The sequence below is a fragment of the Pelecanus crispus genome, chromosome 1 (genome assembly GCF_030463565.1).
Source record: "Pelecanus crispus isolate bPelCri1 chromosome 1, bPelCri1.pri, whole genome shotgun sequence".
NCBI lineage: Eukaryota > Metazoa > Chordata > Aves > Pelecaniformes > Pelecanidae > Pelecanus > Pelecanus crispus.
Genome location: NC_134643.1, coordinates 1,172,631 through 1,190,630, shown reverse-complemented (window position 1 = coordinate 1,190,630; position 18,000 = coordinate 1,172,631). Strand labels below are relative to the sequence as shown.

Here is an 18,000-nt window from a genome sequence, read left to right as displayed (position 1 = left end):
GGCTCTGGCTCCCCGGCGTAGGTGCGAGCCGTTGTGCCAGCCCGGCACACGGGTGCGTGACTACACGGGCGGCCTTAGGGATGGGCGGCAGCTGGCGCGGAGAGCCCGCAGCCGCCCGGAGAAGCCGGCGCTGCCACCGCGTCCAGCTTTAGCTTCGTGCTGAAGGCCACGCGCAGCCGTCCGTCACCGCCGCAAGCGGCTCCGGGGCTCTGCGGTGGGAGGAACGAGCCCAGCGTCCCGCGCCACCGTCCCCAGCTCCGGCAGGGACCCAGCGGGTGCATCGGGGACAGCCGGACACGGGCGCTGCGGTTCGGAAGGGGACGGAGACGAGGAGCTCCCGGACCTCCTTCCGCTGGATCCGCTCTCCAGGGCCGGCGACCCCATGCTCCTCCGGCTCGGCACGCGACGGTGAAGTCGCAACCGCCCCGGCGATGGGCAAACAGCCCCCAGCCCTCACCAATCCCGCCGTGGGAGCCGGCCTGGCAGCCTCCGGAGGAGCCGGGGCACCGGGAGCGCGGCAAAGCACCGGCTCGGTGGTGGGTGGGTGCAGGAGTGGGTGCCGGGTCAGGATGCTCCGGGCTTATTCCATCGAGGGTCGGGGGACATCCTCGGACGTCGGCGACAGAGGAATGGGGAAGGGAAGCGGGGGGATCTCCACCACGCTGGCATCTCCCCTTCCCCATCCCGGCTACGCCAAGCCTCGGCTCCCACCGCCAGTGCTGCCCAGGGCCGGGCAGGATTTGTCCGCCGCCGCCAAGCTGGCAGCTCAGGCTCCTTTCGTTGTCCCTGGGGAGAAAGAGGCAATTCCAGGGCACGACCCCCCCCAGCCTACTCCATGCACCCACCTTGGGGGTTGCAAATCCCCCCCGGCACCCCCATCACTCCCCAATTCACGACAGACCGGGGCATCCCACCGCGGCGCTGCCGGCACTGCCCGCCCCGCTCCTTGCCCGCACCTCCCGCCCAGGCGGTATCATCCCTCTTCCTATTATTTTAATACTCTGAGCATTTAATTAGCTGGGAATGGAAGGAAAATTCTGCATAAATACAGCGAGGGGGGAAAAAAAAAAAAAAAAAAAATCATCCTAACTCGACTTTTATGTGAAGCTCTGCCAATTATGCAAAATTATTCAAGGACTTTTCACAAGGACAGGAGGCTTTCCAGCGGCCGGGCTCTCGTGCCGGAGCGCACGCTAATGGGAGAAGCGAGCTCGAGCGGATTTGTATCGCTGCTGCACTTCCCTCTTTGCCTTTTCTCTATTTTTTCCGGGGGGATTTTTCCTGCCTGCAGCGTCGCGGGTCCACGCGGAGGGATGCTGCTTCCCTTTGCGGCTCCCGGCAGGCAGGGAATGCCTGCCTGCGGGCAGAGCGGGGATGGGACCGGGGAGATCTTGGGATGCTGGAGAGGAGCAGGATGCTCCCGGGATGCCCTGCCTGGAGGGGGATGCCAGGGCAGCCACCGTCGGATGGCTCGAAGCCCAGGGAAGGGACATTTCCCAGTGCAAGCAGGGCGGAAGGGCAGGAGGCTGCGCCGGAGCCAGGAAAAGCAGGCTGAATCCTGCGTTTGAGCTAATTCCCTGAGCTAATTCCCGGCTGGCGTGGCGACCGGGATGCTCAGGAATGGGGAGGCAGGGTAAGGCAGAGCTGGGGATCGGCAGCTTGGCAGGGTGGGGACAGAGACGCCGGCGCAGGGACAAGGATGCCGTGCCGGTGCCGTGCCGGTGGGCAGCACAGGTCGATGTCCATGGGATGCGCCGAAGCCATCCCGTGGGATGCACCGGCACGGGTCAGGGTTGGGGTGGCACCAAGGGTCCTGCGCCCGCCCTGTCACCGCGACCTGAAAGGGCGAAACAGTCCAAAAGCCCGTGTTTTCCAGACAGCGTTCCGCCACGGAGTGCCACGGCAAGGGGAGACGCTGCACCGGGAATGGGTAGCGGGCACAGACGGGCAAAACCGCAGGAGCATCAGGTATGGAAGAGCCCGGGGGCAGGGATGTCTCCAGCGGGCGAGGGACCCAGCGCGATGCCACACGAGCCACTCCATCGCTAGCGCCGTGCCAGCGCCGGTGCCGCTTTGCCAGAAAGGCGCGGAGCTCGGCCCGGTGGCTCTGCCTCTGCGTCGCCGGCAAGTCCTGCCATTGGGGTCACCAGCACCCCGATGTAGAATCATGGAATCATGGAATCGTTGGGGTTGGGAAAGCCCTTCAAGATCCCCCAGCCCAACCACTGACCCAACACTGCCAAGGCCACCACCAAACCCATCAAGGGCAGAGTCATCATTTCATCTTGCCTGCCTTGGGGGCTGCATTATTTATAATGACAGTAAAACTGGGAATCACTGAGGTTGGGAAGGATCTCTAAGATCATCAGCCCAGCCGTCACCCCAACACCCCCATGCCCACTGAACCATGGCCCCCAGTGCCACCTCTGCCCGTGTTTTGAACCCCTCCAGGGCTGGGGACTCCCCCACCTCTCTGGGCAGCCTGGTCCAGTGCTTGGCCACTCTTGCCATGAAGAAATTTCTCCCAATATCCAACCTAAACCTCCCCTGGCGCAGCTTGAGCCCATTCCCTCTCGTCCCATCGCTGTTCCTTGGGAGAAGAGCCCGACCCCCCTCCCTGCCCCCTCCTGCCAGGAGCTGCAGAGCGATCAGGTCTCCCCTCAGCCTCCTCTTCTCCAGGCTGAACACCCCCAGCTCCCTCAGCCGCTCCCCACCAGCCCTGTGCTCCAGACCCTTCCCCAGCTCCGCTGCCCTTCCCTGGACACGCTCCAGCACCCCGATGTTATATATCAATATATCAATATATCAATACATCAGTATATCAATATCTCAACATCAATAAGCAGGACCCCAGGCACGGGTGATGGCTGAGCCCGGTGCGTGCCCGGGCCGCGGGAGGAGCGCGCCGGCGCTAATTCACATTGAATTATTTTGGCAGCGGTAAAGCAGCCGCTGTCAGTGCGGCGCGCGCCCGCATTCGTCACGCCGCACAACTGCTGACACGCAGCTCACTAAGGCCGGGATCAATTTACGGAAAACTATTAAAGATTAAAAAAGATTAACAAATCTTCATAAAAGCCCTGATGTATTAGCCTGATTTCGTTTGCGGGGGCCCTCTCCCTCCCACCCGGCTCCATCCCTTTTGCTCGCTGCCCTGATTGAGTTACGGGCGCTCCTAACGATGCCGGCGGCAGCGCGGCCCCGGCGCAGGGACCCTGCCGGAACAGGGGCTGCGGGATTTGGCGCAGGGACGTCCCCGCATCCCACCACCGCCCGTTTGCCGCCCTCTGCGTGGGCAATCGCACCAGCACGTGGTTTTTTAGAAGCCTAAGACGTAGCTGAGCCCTGTGGGGCCGGCAGCTCCACTGCGGGGGTGTCCCCAGCACCCGGCACGGACCCCGGCGAGGGCTTTGCCTGGGGAGGACGAGACGTCTCCGTCTCGTTAAAGCACGGCTGCAGACCCCAGCAATTAAAAGCAGGGCGGGAGGCTTGCACGGGCAGGAATCGAACCCAGGGCGGACGCACGGACACGGCTCCTATCCGCCGGTTTCCGACTGTACCTGGCACCGCCGCGGCAGCCCGGCGCTGCAAAAGCCCGCGGCGCTGGGCGGTTACGTTCGTCGCCGATGCTCGGGGCGATGCCAGCACGAGGTACGCGGTGAGACCTCCGCACTGCTCCCCGGAGAAGGGAAACCGCAGCAGAACTCTCCTTTCACCCTTTCGGGTGACAAACCAAGGCGACAAAGAGCTTCCGCAGGGCCACCAACGCCGGCGGAGGAGGATGATGGGCTGCCACGCTCCCCGGTGCCATCCCCAGCCCGGTGTCTGCTCCGGCGGACCCCGGCAGAGCCGGCGGGCAGGCACCGTGCCCGCAGAATTCCCCCCCATCCCGCGGGCGGCGAGCGGGATCACGGGCCATGCAGGAATGCCAGCACCCGGCACCTCTCCGGCTCTGCTCCCCGCGCCCCATCCCGGCAAACTACCTCACGCGTGGCGCTGCCGGCGCGGCCGCTCCCCGCGCCGTGTGCCGGAAGGTTCTTACCCCGGAGATGTCGGCCACCCGGTGAATCGGCACCTCCTTCTTGCTGTGCAGCCCTTTGCCGTTCTTGATAGCCCTGCAAAAGAGAGGTGGCACGAGCCGTCAGCGCCCGCCGCGGCGGCCGGAAGGCATCGCCCCCCGCGCCCACCCGCGGGGAGACCGGCCGGCTCGTTAGCCTGCGAATCCCAATTACCGGCCTTCACCTGAGCTCAGCACACACCTGAGCAGAGGGACCACTCGTCCCCGTTCCCAAATTAAACGGCTTTGCGCCCCGCACAAAGGCAGGGATCAACAGGACGGCGAGTGCCCCGGCAAGACGCAAAATTAACGCCCGTTTCTCTTTTCAGCGCATAACCACGTGAAGCATTTTAAATGCAAAATACGCAGCGAACGCTCCGATTCTAAGGGAAATAAGTTAAAATAATATAGAGACGATGAGCAATGCCACACATGGAAGGCGCTTCGTGGCTGCAAAATGGGCGGGTGCCCCCGAACTGATGCCGGACCCCGTTCTGCAGCACGGCGCCGAGCCACCGCGGATGCCGGCTGCCGTGCCGGCTCTGCCTGCGGAGGAGGGTGCAGCACCGGGACGGGATCAACCTGCAGACCTGGCCACGGAGGGGATGAGGGACAGAGCTGCAGACATCGGCTCGCGACCGAGCACCACGGCCCCGAAGCAGATCCCGGGACGGTGGCAGCGCCGGTCCTCACCCCACCGGCACCGGGGGTGACGGCACGGGCAGAATCGGGGTGCGCATTGCCCCGGCGTCGGGCTTGTCGCCTTGGTGGGTGGACGGCAAGGGCAGTCGCGCCGGCGACCCGGCAGCGGATTTATTTGGTTGTCATGCAGTTTACAGCCGGGTTGGCTTATTGCTGGGCGGGAAGGGCCGGCAGCGGCGGGTGAAAGGGCAGCACGCATTCACCAGAGCTCCTTCCCACGGCAGCTTTGTCCTTTTCCAGCCTCCAAAGGCCAAGCGGATTTTCCAGGTGTTACCGGCACAGAGCGGGGAGCTACCGCCCGCTGCCGCCCTGCCGGTGCCGCGCCGCAGGCGAGCAGGCTTGGCACAGCCGGGGCGAGCTCCCGAGGCGGCTCGTGAGCCCGCTGCTCGGCGTTTTTTGGGTTGGGGCTCTTTTTTTAGCCCAGCAGCAGCAGGGCCCTCTAGGACAAGAGGACAAGAGGAAACGGGCTCAAGCTGCGCCAGGGGAGGTTTAGGTTGGATATTGGGAGAAATTTCTTCATGGCAAGAGTGGCCAAGCACTGGACCAGGCTGCCCAGAGAGGTGGGGGAGTCCCCAGCCCTGGAGGGGTTCAAAACACGGGCAGAGGTGGCACTGGGGGCCATGGTTCAGTGGGCATGGGGGTGTTGGGGTGACGGCTGGGCTGATGATCTTAGAGATCCTTCCCAACCTCAGTGATTCCCAGTTTTACTGTCATTATAAATAATGCAGCCCCCAAGGCAGGCAAGATGAAATGATGACTCTGCCCTTGATGGGTTTGGTGGTGGCCTTGGCAGTGTTGGGTCAGTGGTTGGGCTGGGGGATCTTGAAGGGCTTTCCCAACCCCAACGATTCCATGATTCCATGATTCTGTGATTCTGGGGTGGTGAATCGGTGCTGGAAACCAGGTCCCTGCCCCACATCTCCTGGAGGATGCTGCGGTCCCGGCTCGGGCTCGCCAGCGCCCGCAGCCGGGCCAGGCAGAACCTTGGGCTCATCCCGAAGGATGCCTGGAGCCGGAGACTTGCCCAGCAAAGCCAGCCTGGCTTCATCAGCGCTGGTCCCCCGTCCCCAGGCACCGCAGGACGTCCCTCCGCAACGGGAGGGCGGCCGGCAGGAGTTTCAACCTCTTTGCTCCACTTTTCGTTCCCCAGGTGTCCTGTTTTCGGCTGGGATAGAGTTAATTTTCTTCCTAATAGCTGGCGTAGTGCTGTGTTTTGGATTTAGTAGGAGAAGAATGTTGATAACACGCTGATGGTTTAGTTGTTGCTCAGTACTGCTTATGCCAGTCAAGGACCTTGCAGCTTCCCATGCTCTGCCAGGGGCACAAGGAGCTGGGAGGGGGCACAGCCAGGAGAGTTGATCCCAACTGCCCCAAGGGCCATTCCATACCATCCGGCGTCATGGGCAGTATGGAAACTGGGGGGGTTGGGCGGGGAGCAGCGATCGCTGCTGGGAACTGGCTGGGCATCGGTCGGCGGGTGGTGAGCAATTGCATTGGGCATCACTTGCTTTGGATATCATTATTATTATTATCATTATTATACTGTTAGTATTATCCTTACTGTTTTACTTTATTTCAATTATTAAACTGTTCTTATCTCACCCCAGGAGTGTTTCTCACTCTTACTCCTCCGATTCTCTCCCCCATCCCATCGGGGCAGGGGCAGTGAGCGAGCGGCTGCGTGGTGCTGAGCTGCTGCCTGGGGCTAAACCGCGACACCAGGCTACGGGATGCTCCTGTGACTCAAGCCACTGCGCCCCACGGTCCCCCAAATTCACCCCTGGCCCACGGGCTGCGGGTCCTCGGGCTCCTGCAGCAGGCTGGAAATGAAAGCTCCTCATTTTTCAAGCCTATCTAATAGCTGCTCCCGGGCAAGAGGCATGCATTTGTTCGGCGTGGACCGTGATGCTAATAAAAATACAAGGGGAAAAATTCAAAGCCGCTACCGAGGCTTTGTAGAGCAATCAATTTGCTGAGCTGGACCATTCGAGGAGCTGTCTGGCAGAAGCCAACCTGTTAAATCAGCAAAAGGATTTCTGCTTTCTCCCTCGCCCTCCTTTGAGATGCCCCTCCCCGCTCAACGCTGCACCCGGGGATAAGTGGCTTGGCAAGAAGGAGCTTTTTTTTTTTTTTTTTTTTCAGGAAATCAGCTCTTTCCCCAGGTTAAGGAGAAAGACAAAGTTAACCAAGTGCCGTGACGGGCTGGGAACCAGAGCAAGGGCAGCCAGGGATGCTCGCCCTTGCTCCTGCCCCTGGCATTGCCCCGCAGCCGCCAGCTCCTCTGCTCGGTGGGAAGCAGCCAGCCCCACGCCGGAGCAGCCACGGAACCGGGGTGTGCCGCGGCTAACGGCACGGCTGAGCCGCCACCGGCACGACCCCCTGCGCTGCGGGCAGGGGCGGCAGCGCTCGGGGCCGAACCGCAGCCCCACGGCTGGGAGCGAGCGGGGACATCTGGGCATCCCCATGTTTGGGATATCCAAGCATCCGATATTCAGGACATCTGAGCATCCCGATATTGGGTGCATCCGAGCATCCTGATATGCAGGGACATCCGAGCATCCTGCTATGCAGGGACATCCGAGCATCCTGATATGCGGGGACATCCGAGCATCCTGCTATGCAGGGACATCCGAGCATCCTGATATTCGGCACATCCGAGCTCGGACCCCACCCCACACGCCCGGAGCGCGGCTGCAGGCTCCATCCACCGCATCCCACCCCGGCTATCCCGATGCCCGGCTGGAGGATCGCCCACGCCGGCGCGCTCCGAGCTGCTGCCTTCATGCCAGGCACATCCGCTTTCCAAAAGGCACATTCCCCGCTGCTCGGCAATGAGGTCCCAAGCAATCTGCCAGGCGCCGATCCCATGCCGCACGGGGCGGGGCGGGGGGAAGGGAGCACGAGAGCCCATTTATCAGCCTTCCCCCTCAAAAGCGAGCGCCTTGCGGTAAAACTGAGCAGAGTCTTGCACGGCGGGCTGGCAGCAACCCCCTCAGAGCTGCTCTCCCCTGCTGTTGGCACAGCGCCGTCAGCTGCTGCCGAAGTTGCTGTCGAGGAGGAGCTGAAATCCCACCGCCCTGCTGGGGCCGGCTGTGCCGTTGCCGCCGGTGCAGCCGGAGCCGGGCCAGCACCTGTGGGGGGCACGGGAGCGGCAGGGTGGGTGGCAGCTCAGCCGGAAAGGGGTGCCCGTCGCTCATCGCCGTGTCACCCTGGGCTAGGACGGGGTGCGGGAGGGTGGCTGGGGTGCAGCTGGCTCCGGGCTTCTCCCCACGGAGCAGCAAGGCACGGGCAGAGCTCCCCGCGCAGAGACGGGGCGCAGGGACACAGCCCTGGCGCGGGGGGCACGGGGCTGCAAGGGGGCTCGAACAACGGGGTCACCTCCTGCAGGCAGCTGGAGCGCGCACAGCTGGAGCGTGCACAGCTGGAGCGTGTGCGCCTGGATCACTTGTGCCTGGGCCATGCGTGCCTGAACTGTGCACAGCTGGACTGTGCATGCATGGACCGTGCACACATGGACTGTGCATGCCTGGATCACATGTGTCTGGGCCATGCACGCCTGAACTGCGCACAGCTGGACTGTGCATGCCTGCACCGTGCACACCTGCACCGTGCACACTGGGCCATGCACACCCAGATCACATGTGCCTGGGCCATGCACGCCTGGACTGTGCACGCATGGACTGTGCACGCCTGGATCACATGTGCCTGGGCCATGCACGCCTGGACTGTGCACGCATGGACTGTGCACGCCTGGATCACATGTGCCTGGGCCATGCACGCCTGAACTGTGCACACCTGGACTGTGCACACCTGGACTGTGCACACCTGGATCACATGTGCCTGGGCCATGCACACCTGAACTGTGCATGCCTGGACATGCCGAGGACGCGGCGCGGGAAAGCGTCCGCACGCATTTTTTTTCTTTCTCACCACGATAACCTCAACCTGATTACAGGAGGCCAGCATGCGTCTCAGAGTCCTCCGGATGGGCTCGGACGTCGCAGGGTTTAAATGCAACGATTGCTCCGGCAGACGGGCCAGGGCGGGACGGCTGCAGCAGCGCTCTGCCGGGCTCGCCGCCCCGAGGAGCGGAGCGAGGCCCCTTTGAACCCCAGCACCACGCACGCAACGGGGCCGTGAGGCTCCAAGCAACCTCCCAGGCGCTTCGCAAACGTTACCATCTGCCTTCGGCTGCCTGCAGCCAGCGCCGGCGTTAGCACAGGGAACCCGCCGCGCTGCGCCGCCGTTTCCCACTGGCTCACGGCGCGCCCGGCACTCCGGCAGCGTCGAGCCCGTTGGCGGCACCGGCGCCCGAGCCCGTTGGTGGCACCGATGCCATGCCAGCAGCGTGGAGGAGGTCGGGGCGGGGCGGCACACGCAGCCGGGTTCTGCGCGGGGCTGGAGCCTGGGCGAGCGGAGACCTTGCAGAGACTGCGGTGGGGACGGGGGGCTCGCCTCAGCCAGGAGGGATGCGGGGCAGGGAGAGCACCCCGAGCAGCGGGAACGGCCGGCCGGCCGGGGACACGGCGGGGCTGGGATGGGATATGGGATGGGATGGGGACACGGTGCAGCTCTGCACCCGCGGGCACCCTGAGAGGCAGCATGGGCACCCGGCGGCTGGGGGAGCACCACCGCCCCGGCATGGCACTCACCGAGCCTCCGCGGCCAAAAGCTCGTCGTAGTGCGAGGATCTTTGGTCGTCGTCTTGCCGGTAGCGGATGACGGTAGCCAGGCCCTTGCTCACCAGCGCTTCGGCGATGTTGCTGCAAGAGAGGGGAGCGGGGGGCTCAGCACCGGTGGCGGGCGGAGGGGTCCACCTCCCCCATCGCCCGCCGCGGCCGGACCCCGTGCATCGCGCTGCTCCCCGACGCCGGGAGCGGGGCAGACCCGCCGGGGACGGGGAAGAGGAGACTCCCACCCCGTTTCACGCCGCTGGCCAAGGGAAGGTGCTTGGAGCAACGTCTCACAATTAACGGGGGCTTCGGGGCACGGGCCGAGGGGTCCCCGCGTGAACGTGCCGGAGCCGGACCTCGGCGGCGGGGGATGTCCCAAAACCCTCGCGCTACTCCCCAAAAGCAGAAGGGTCAGCACCCCCCAGGCCGTGGAAACCTCCTCCTTCGATTTTACTTTCCTCTTGCTTTTTTTATCGCTGCCGCTGGAGCAGGGAGGTTGGCACCGGCCGGGCTCGGGGGACGGCTGCTAACGGGCGGCGCGGCAAATTGGCTGCCATTACACGCTGCCGCTTTAAACAAATTCATAAATTCTGCTTCGCTGAGCGCATCTGTAATTCTCCTCCAATTACACAGGCAGGGCATGGACCGCTAATTCACTACTTTATTAAAAAAAAAAAAAAAAGCATATATATATGTATTGGGGGGGGGGCTGATCCATTGGCAAGCCCCGGGAGCACCCCCTGCCCTGGAGAGGGGGAAGGGCAGAGCCATCACCGGGAGCTGAAAATAGGACTCGCCTTGGAGCAGGGGGAAAAAAAAAAAAGGAAGATTCGTAAACGAGGAAATAAGCTGCAGCAGGAGGCAGCTGCAGAGGTAGCGCTTGAAATGCCAAGCAACCAGGAATAAGCACCTACCGCTATTTTGGGCACGGACAGGAGGCTGTGCCGGGGGGAGGCGAGCGCAGGGCCGGTGGCACCCGCGGCGTGCCAGCGGCCCCCCGCGCCGCCATCTGCCCCGACGGGGGACGTCGAGGTTTGGGGCCGGGCAGAGCCGGGCGCCGGGCTCCGTGCCCCGGGTCCCCCAGCGCCGCGGGAGCAGCGGGCGAGAGGTGACCCCGTTAGGGACGAGCTGCGGGGCCGCGGTGCCCGTCCATGGGTTGCCGCGGCATGGCTGCGGGGCCACGGGGCGACGTGGAGGTGAGAGGCGGCAGCACCCCAAAGATGCACAAATCTGCGAGAGGTGCCCGGCGGGCTCCTGCACGCCCATGGGCGCTGGTAGACCCGGACCTCCCCAGCAGCTCGGTGCCAGCCCGGCTCTGCGAGCGAGGACAACGTGCCGCGGCTCCGCCGCGCCGGGACGAGCAGCCGAGGTCGCTGCCGGAGCGAGCTCCCCAGGAGAGCTCCGGTCGGGATGGAGTTTGCAGCCCCGCAGCCGGCTGCGGCCAAGCCGACGCGGCGAGCAGCCGCGGGACGTGGCAGGCAGCCGCAGCCCATCTCAACACCGAAATGCCCGGGCTGGCAGCGTGCACCCACGCCGCGGTGCGGGAGCAGTGCCGGCACGTCGGATGCGCCCCGGGAAGCAGAGGACCTGGCTTCGGGCACCGTGCACCCGTGCGAGGGCTGGCACGGCGGGAGCACGGGAGGGACGAGCCGGTGGCGGCTGCTTCCGATGGGAGCCAGATGTGCTCCCAGATGGGCACCCCCAGCCACCAGCGCGTCCTCGCCGGCGAGCGCGGGGCGGCCCCGGCACCGCGAGGGCCAGGAGCGGCCGAGCTGCCCGCGGCTCCGTGCCACCGTGCTTCCCGCTTGCCGTCGCGCCTCCGCGCCGTCCCGAGCGTCGCTCGGTGCGCAGGCGGAGACACGCGTCACCAGGAGACTCGTGCCCAACACACGCCGGGGGAAGACGCCGGAGCGAACCTGAGAGGCTCTGGTGACGGGCACGCTGGGGAGAGCCGCCCACCCGGCCCTGCTCGGCGGGTGCTGCGCCCAGAAATGCCGCCTCCATCCCACCCCCGTGTCGGGGAGCTGCAGCTGCACCCCCGGAGCAGCGTATCGGCAGCACGGCTCCGGCGCAGCACGGGGACAAGCCCCGAATGGCAATTGCCACCAGCCCCGGGCAGGAGGGCTCCTTCCCGTCCGGTCACATCCCACCCCAGCACGGGCAGAGGGCCTGGGGCATCCCTGCGTGTCCCATGTCCCCACCCCGGCGCTCGGGAACGGGCAGCGGCTCCCCGGCCCTGACAGGATTCCCATGCAAAGCCCGGCTGGATCTGGGCTGGGGGTCCCATCAGCCCCCCTGGTTTGCAGCCTCCAGAGGAGACGCCCAGCGCTGCGCCCTGCACCCTGCACCCTGCACCCTGCACCTTGCACCCTGCACCTTGCACCCTGCACCCTGCGCCCTGTGCCCTGCACCCTGCACCCTGCACCTTGCATCCTGCACCCTGCACCCTGCGCCTTGCACCCTGCACCCTGCACCTTGCACCCTGCATCCTGCACCCTGCGCCTTGCACCCTGCACCTTGCACCTTGAATCCTGCATCCTGCGCCCTGCACCCTGCACCTTGCACCCTGCACCCTGCACCCTGCATCCTGCACCTTGCATCCTGCACCCTGCACCCTGCATCCTGCACCCTGCACCCTACACCCTGCACCCTGCATCCTGCACCCTGCACCTTGCACCCTACACCCTGCACCCTGCATCCTGCACCTTGCACCCTGCACCTTGCATCCTGCACCCTGCACCCTGCATCCTGCACCTTGCATCCTGCACCCTGCATTGTGCACCATGCACCCTGCACCTTGCACCCTGCACCCTGCGCCTTGCACCCTGCACCTTGCACCCTGCACCTTGCACCTTGCACCCTGCACCCTGCGCCCTGCACCCTGCACCGGCCGGGCCGCTCCATCCTCACATTCAAAACACGGGCAGAGGTGGCACTGGGGGCCATGGTTCAGTGGGCATGGGGGTGTTGGGGTGACGGCTGGGCTGATGATCTTAGAGATCCTTCCCAACCTCAGTGATTCCCAGTTTTACTGTCATTATAAATAATGCAGCCCCCAAGGCAGGCAAGATGAAATGATGACTCTGCCCTTGATGGGTTTGGTGGTGGCCTTGGCAGTGTTGGGTCAATGGTTGGGCTGGGGGATCTTGAAGGGCTTTCCCAACCCCAACGATTCCATGATTCCATGATTCTATCCCCAGCCATCGCCCAAGCCCCGTTCTGAGGAAAAGAGCAAGGGGGGTGAGGAGGCAGGATCTGGAAAGAGCGAAGGACATTAAAACCCAACATGGAAAAGCATCAGGAAATCACTGTGCTAGCAAGCGCTCCGTCTGCTCGCTAAACGGACGATTTTATTCTGCCCCTAGCACTCGTGAAGTGTTGTAATCTTGTTGCCACCTCTGTTTGATGGCTTCATTTATTCGGCAATATCATGGTTATGGCTTTTTATAAGACAAGCAAAATTGCCAGCATTCACTCCCACGGCGCTGCTGGGTCCTAAAGGAGCCGGCACGGGCTGGGGCTGCGCGCGGGGAGGGCGGCCGCGCTCCCCCCGGCTTTTCGGTCCCCAACGGGCCCTGCGAGAGGGGACGGAGGCACCCGGCGCGACCGCTGATTTCGACCCAAAAGCTGCCGGTCCCGGCTGCTGCCACCCGCAAGCGTCGGCAGCGGTGCAGGAGGTGCCGGCCGGGGGGACCCCTCCAATGCCTCCCCCAGGACCACCGAGCCTCCGCTCCCGCTCTGCCGCAGCCCGGCTGCAATTAAGGTTTCAGAGACGACGTTCCCGTGGCTGGTGGGGACTGAGAGCAACCAGGAGGTGCCGGGTGGCCGCAGAGCTTGCCCAGGCCCCCTTTTTCCCCCGGGAAGCGAGTCCCGCAGCCCAGGACCAGCTCTCGCCTGGGTTCGTGCTCCTCCGGTGGAAGGACAGGCCGCCTCCAGCCCAGGAATGCCAAACCTGGAGCCAGCACAAAGGCTCCCTGGCTCCCCATCCCAACCGCATCCCGCTTCCTATCCCAGTCGCATCCCGCTCCCCGTCCCAGCCGCATCCCACTCCATATCCCAGCTGCATCCCGCTCCCTATCCCAGCTGCATCCCGCTCCCCGTCCCAGCCGCATCCCACTCCCCATTCCAGCTGCATCCCGCTCCCCGTCCCAGTCGCATCCCGCTCCCTATCCCAGCCGCATCCCACTCCCCATTCCAGCCGCATCCCGCTCCCTATCCCAGCTACATCCCACTCCCCATCCCAGCCGCATCCCGCTCCCCGTCCCAGTCGCATCCCGCTCCCTATCCCAGCTGCATCCCGCTCCCCAACCCAGCCGCATCCCACTCCCCATTCCAGCCGCATCCCGCTCCCCAACCCAGCCGCATCCTGCTCCCCATTCCAGCCACATCCCGCTCCCCATTCCAGCTGCATCCCGCTCCCCATTCCAGCCACATTCCGCTCCCTATTCCAGCTGCATCCTGCTCCCCATCCCAGCCGCATTCCGCTCCCCGTCCCAGCTGCATCCCGCTCCCCATTTCAGCTGCATCCCGCTCCCCATTCCAGCCGCATCTCGCTCTCCGTCCCAGCTGCATCCCGCTCCCTATCCCAGCCACATCCCGCTCCCCTTCCCAGCTGCATCCCGCTCCCCTTCCCAGCTGCATCCCGCTCCCCATCCCAGCAGCATCCCACTCCCTATCCCAGCTACATCCCGCTCCCTATCCCAGCAGCATCCCACTCCCTATCCCAGCTACATCCCGCTCCCCATCCCAGCAGCATCCCGCTCCCCATCCCAGCCCTTTAATCCCCTCCGCTCGGACGGGACAAGCAGCTGTTCCTGGCACCAGACTCCCGAAGTATCCAATATGCATGAAATCAAAGTTTCCATCATTTCCACCGGTCAAAGGGCAGCGAGCATTAAATCCCCGAATACCGGGATTAACGGAGGGATCATTAAAAATCTGATGTTCAAGCAGCTCTGCAGCCACAATCCTCGTTTCAGAGCGGGTTCGCTGCGCCTCCGAAGGGGCAGAGCCGCGGGCGCCTCGGGGCGGGCGGCGCGGGCACCGGGCTCTGCCTCTTCACCCGCCCCTCATCCTCCTCACCGGGGCGGACGGGAGCGTGTCAGGATGATGAGGGTTTTTCAGCAGCGTTAGGTAAACCTGGGCAATTTCTAACCAAATGCCGCCCCGCCGAAGCAAAACGCACCGGGACGGCCGGGCTGCGGCACGCACCGGCGCCTGCTGCCACGCCAGGGCTCGGGCTCCCCGGCATCCGCCGCGTCCGCTGCCTGGCAGCCGTCGCGAGGGACTGCAGGCGGGTTGAACCGGTGGCCCCGCATCCCTCCAAACCCTCGTGGGCCGTGCCGCGAGCCTCTCCCGGCACGGGAGCACGGCACGGCGCTGCGCGCCCCCCCCGACACGCCGAGCCCCGCTCCTCCAAGCACGCCGGCTCCGTCTCGGCACGCGCACGAGCAGCTCCGGCACGCGCCGGCGAGATAAGAGAGGGAGCTGGGTTTGACGTGCCGTCGGTGCCCTCAGCAGCTTCTGCAGCAACGGAACCGCGGGACGGCGCTTTGCCAGCGCTCAGCACGACGTCCTTCGAGCCGTCGGTGCAACCAGGGCACGGCGAGACGCCAGCTCCGGCGCCGCTTTGTGCCGTGGCAGCACCGGTGCCCTCGCAGAAGGCACCTCGGTCTTGCGGGAGCAAACCCCCGCCACGCGCCGCAGCGTCCGGCCGCCTCCTGCGCCGTCCCGCCTGCAGGAACGGCAGCACCGGGGAGAAACCGCCTGCCCGGGACCGACCGTATCGCGCCGCAGCGGCGCGGGCGCGGGCTGGCAGCGTTTAAGGAGGGGCTGGGGGGGCGAGTGGCTTAACGCCAAGTTGCGGAGCTTGCAGCCGCCCCGCTCGCCGCCCAGCCGGGTCCCTGCCAGCGCCAGGCCATGCGCCGCGCTCTGCCAGCTCTCCGCCAGCCACCGGCAGCTTGGCAAAGCTCATCCTCGCGGCCGAGCTCCGGGGGACGAGGCTGGCGGCAGACACCTCCTCCCCGTAGGAGGGAGCAGCTTGCGAAGCAGCAGCGAAACCTGGTCCCTTTCCCGAGGGGCTGCAAAAAAAAAACCAAAAAAAAAAAAAAAAAAATCCTACACGGCTCCTGGGCGCGAGCCCGGCTTTACCCTGGCACCGTGGCCCACGCAGGCGGCTCGCTGCGCGCACGGCTCCGCCGCCAAGAGCGGAGCGCTGGCAGCCGCTCCCCGCTCCAGCCCCGCGGGACCCCCGGCGCGGGGGTAAATACCCGGCGCCGCCGGCTCCACCGAGCTTTGGGAAGCCGGGTTGGGCTTCCTCATGGAGGGGACAGCGCGGATACAGGCTTTTGGCCGCCGTCCCACCCCGGCGCCAGCGCGGAGCTGGCGTCGTGGCTGCCGGTGTCGCCCGGCAGCAGCGGTGCGCCGGCACCCCCGCTTCGCAGTGGGTGTTTTATCGCCCCGGCACCCGCAAAAAACGTTTCTCTCGCAAAAAAGCCCCGGGCTGGCTTCCTCTCCCCGTCGGGTCCTTTCCCGAGCTCTGTGCCGGTGCGTGGCGGTGCTTTGCAAAGGTCGGGATCGCCGCCCGGCTTTTCGGGCGAGGGGAGAGCCGCGGCGAGGAGCAGCAGCCCCGCGCCCGCCCCCGCAGATGCAACCATCCCTGCGTCCTGCCCTCTCATTCCCGGTGCTCGCGTGACTGCGCGGGCACGGAACGCCGCCGCCTTGCAGCAACGCAGCCTTGCTCTGCACCGTGCCGGCCAGGAGAAGGGCAGAATCCGGCCCTGCAGCCACGCGTCCGAGGGCCGTTCGGGGAGTCGGAGTGGACGGGAGCGCGCGTGTGGAAATGCACACGTGGAAATGCACACGTGGAAATGCGCGTGTGGAAATGTGCGTGTGGAAATGCGCACCTTGGAAATGCGCACCTTGGAAACGTTCGGGCGCCCGCGCCGGAGCGCCTTAGGCGTTGGTGAGCTCGGCACCGCACACGGCACGGCGCAAAAACCCTGCGGTGGCAGCGGGCAGGGAAATCTCCGCAGCTCCCGGCGTTCCCTGGCTCGGAGCATCGCCTCCGCGCCCGGCTCCTGCACAAAACGCTCCCAAGGGCTGCAGCGGGCGCATGGAGGAGGGCGCAGGGGCGACGGCGGTGGCTGCGACGCAGCCATTGCCCTCCTGCCGCTGAGGAAGCGGGCAAGGAAGAGGGGAGCAGGGGCAAGAGCTAAAAGAGGAAATTTCCCGGTTCCGAATTAAATGTCGTGCTCCAGCCCCGCTCCCTGCTCCTCTTGCGCCGGGAGCAGGGGCAACCGCAGCCCCGCCGGCTTCGAATCCAAGCGTCTGGGGAGAAGAGCGGGAGCTGCCGCACGGAGGGAAGATGCATCCCCCGGCTAAGCCCAGATTAAAGAACGGGAATATGGAAACGCAGATGAAAAAGCTCTTTGCTGTTGGGGGGGGGGAAGAAAAAAAATCTTATTAGGCCGTGAAATATAGTTTTTGCTACCTACAGAACGGCGCAGCGCGAAATGGCGATTTGCAAGTTCCCCTCCCCGCCTCAAAAATCCACAAAGGAAAATTTGCCGGCGGCGTTTGCACCCGCCGAAAGCGCTCCAGCTCTCGCTGCCCGGCCCAGGATGGCGCCGCCACCGCCCGCCCCGTGCCCAGAGGTGGCATCACCAAACGTCGCCGTTCGCGCCAAATTAGCCGAAAACGCAGCATCCCGGCCACGCTGCCTGCAGGGAATTTCCCCCCCCCCCCCCGCCCCAGCATGGATTTATAGCTCAGGGCTCTCCTTAAATTTGGTTTTTAATCATTTTTAGGAGCTTTTTCTCCCAAGAATTCGTGCAATTCGCATGGCGGCAGCTGCCGGGTCCCCCCGGGAAGGGCTGCGGGGACGGGACCCGCCCGGGGCGTCGGCTGGATCCAGCCCCCCGGAATTCCAAACAGGGATGGTAAGGGACCGCTGGCGGCTTGCTGCGACAGCCAGGCTCTGCCTCGCCTCCCCGCATCCCACCGCGTTCCCAGCAGCCTCCTCGGGAACACCAAGCCCCACAGCCGGGCATCCCGCGGCTCCCTCCCCACCCCGCAGCCAGCGCCCGTGGGATGTGATGGGAGGCTGCAGGATGCTGCGGGATGCTGCTGGATGCCATGGGATGCTGTGGGATGTTATGGGATGCTGCAGGATACTGTGGGATGCTGTTGGGTGTCATGGGAGGCTTGGGATATCATGGGAGGCTGCGGGATGCTATGGGATACTGTGGGATGCTGCTGGGTGTCATGGGAGGCTGTGGGATGTTACGGGATGCTGCGGGATGTGATGGGATGCTGTTGGATGCTGCGGGATGCTGCTGGGTGTCATGGGATGCCGTGGGATATGATGGGATGCTGCGGGATGCTGCTGGGTGTCATGGGAGGCTGTGGGATGTTATGGGGTGCTGTGGGATGTGATGGGATGCTGCGGGATGCTGCCGGATGCTGCTGGATGTCATGGGAGGCTGTGGGATGCTGCTGGGTGTCATGGGATGCTGTGGGATGTTATGGGATGCTGCAGGATACTGTGGGATGCTGTTGGGTGTCATG

General features: G+C 64.8%; 1 protein-coding gene across 1 annotated transcript in view; it reads right to left on the bottom strand.

The window, feature by feature from the left end:
* SND1 (staphylococcal nuclease and tudor domain containing 1) overlaps positions 1–18,000 on the bottom strand; it is a 168,046-nt gene that overhangs the window by 69,377 nt on the left and 80,669 nt on the right. Inside the window, exons 13-14 of the mRNA XM_075728195.1 lie at positions 9,412–9,522; positions 4,043–4,115 (exon numbers count right to left, since the gene is read on the bottom strand). Coding sequence (XP_075584310.1) covers positions 4,043–4,115; positions 9,412–9,522 — 184 coding nt within the window. The remainder of the gene's footprint in view (positions 1–4,042; positions 4,116–9,411; positions 9,523–18,000) is intronic.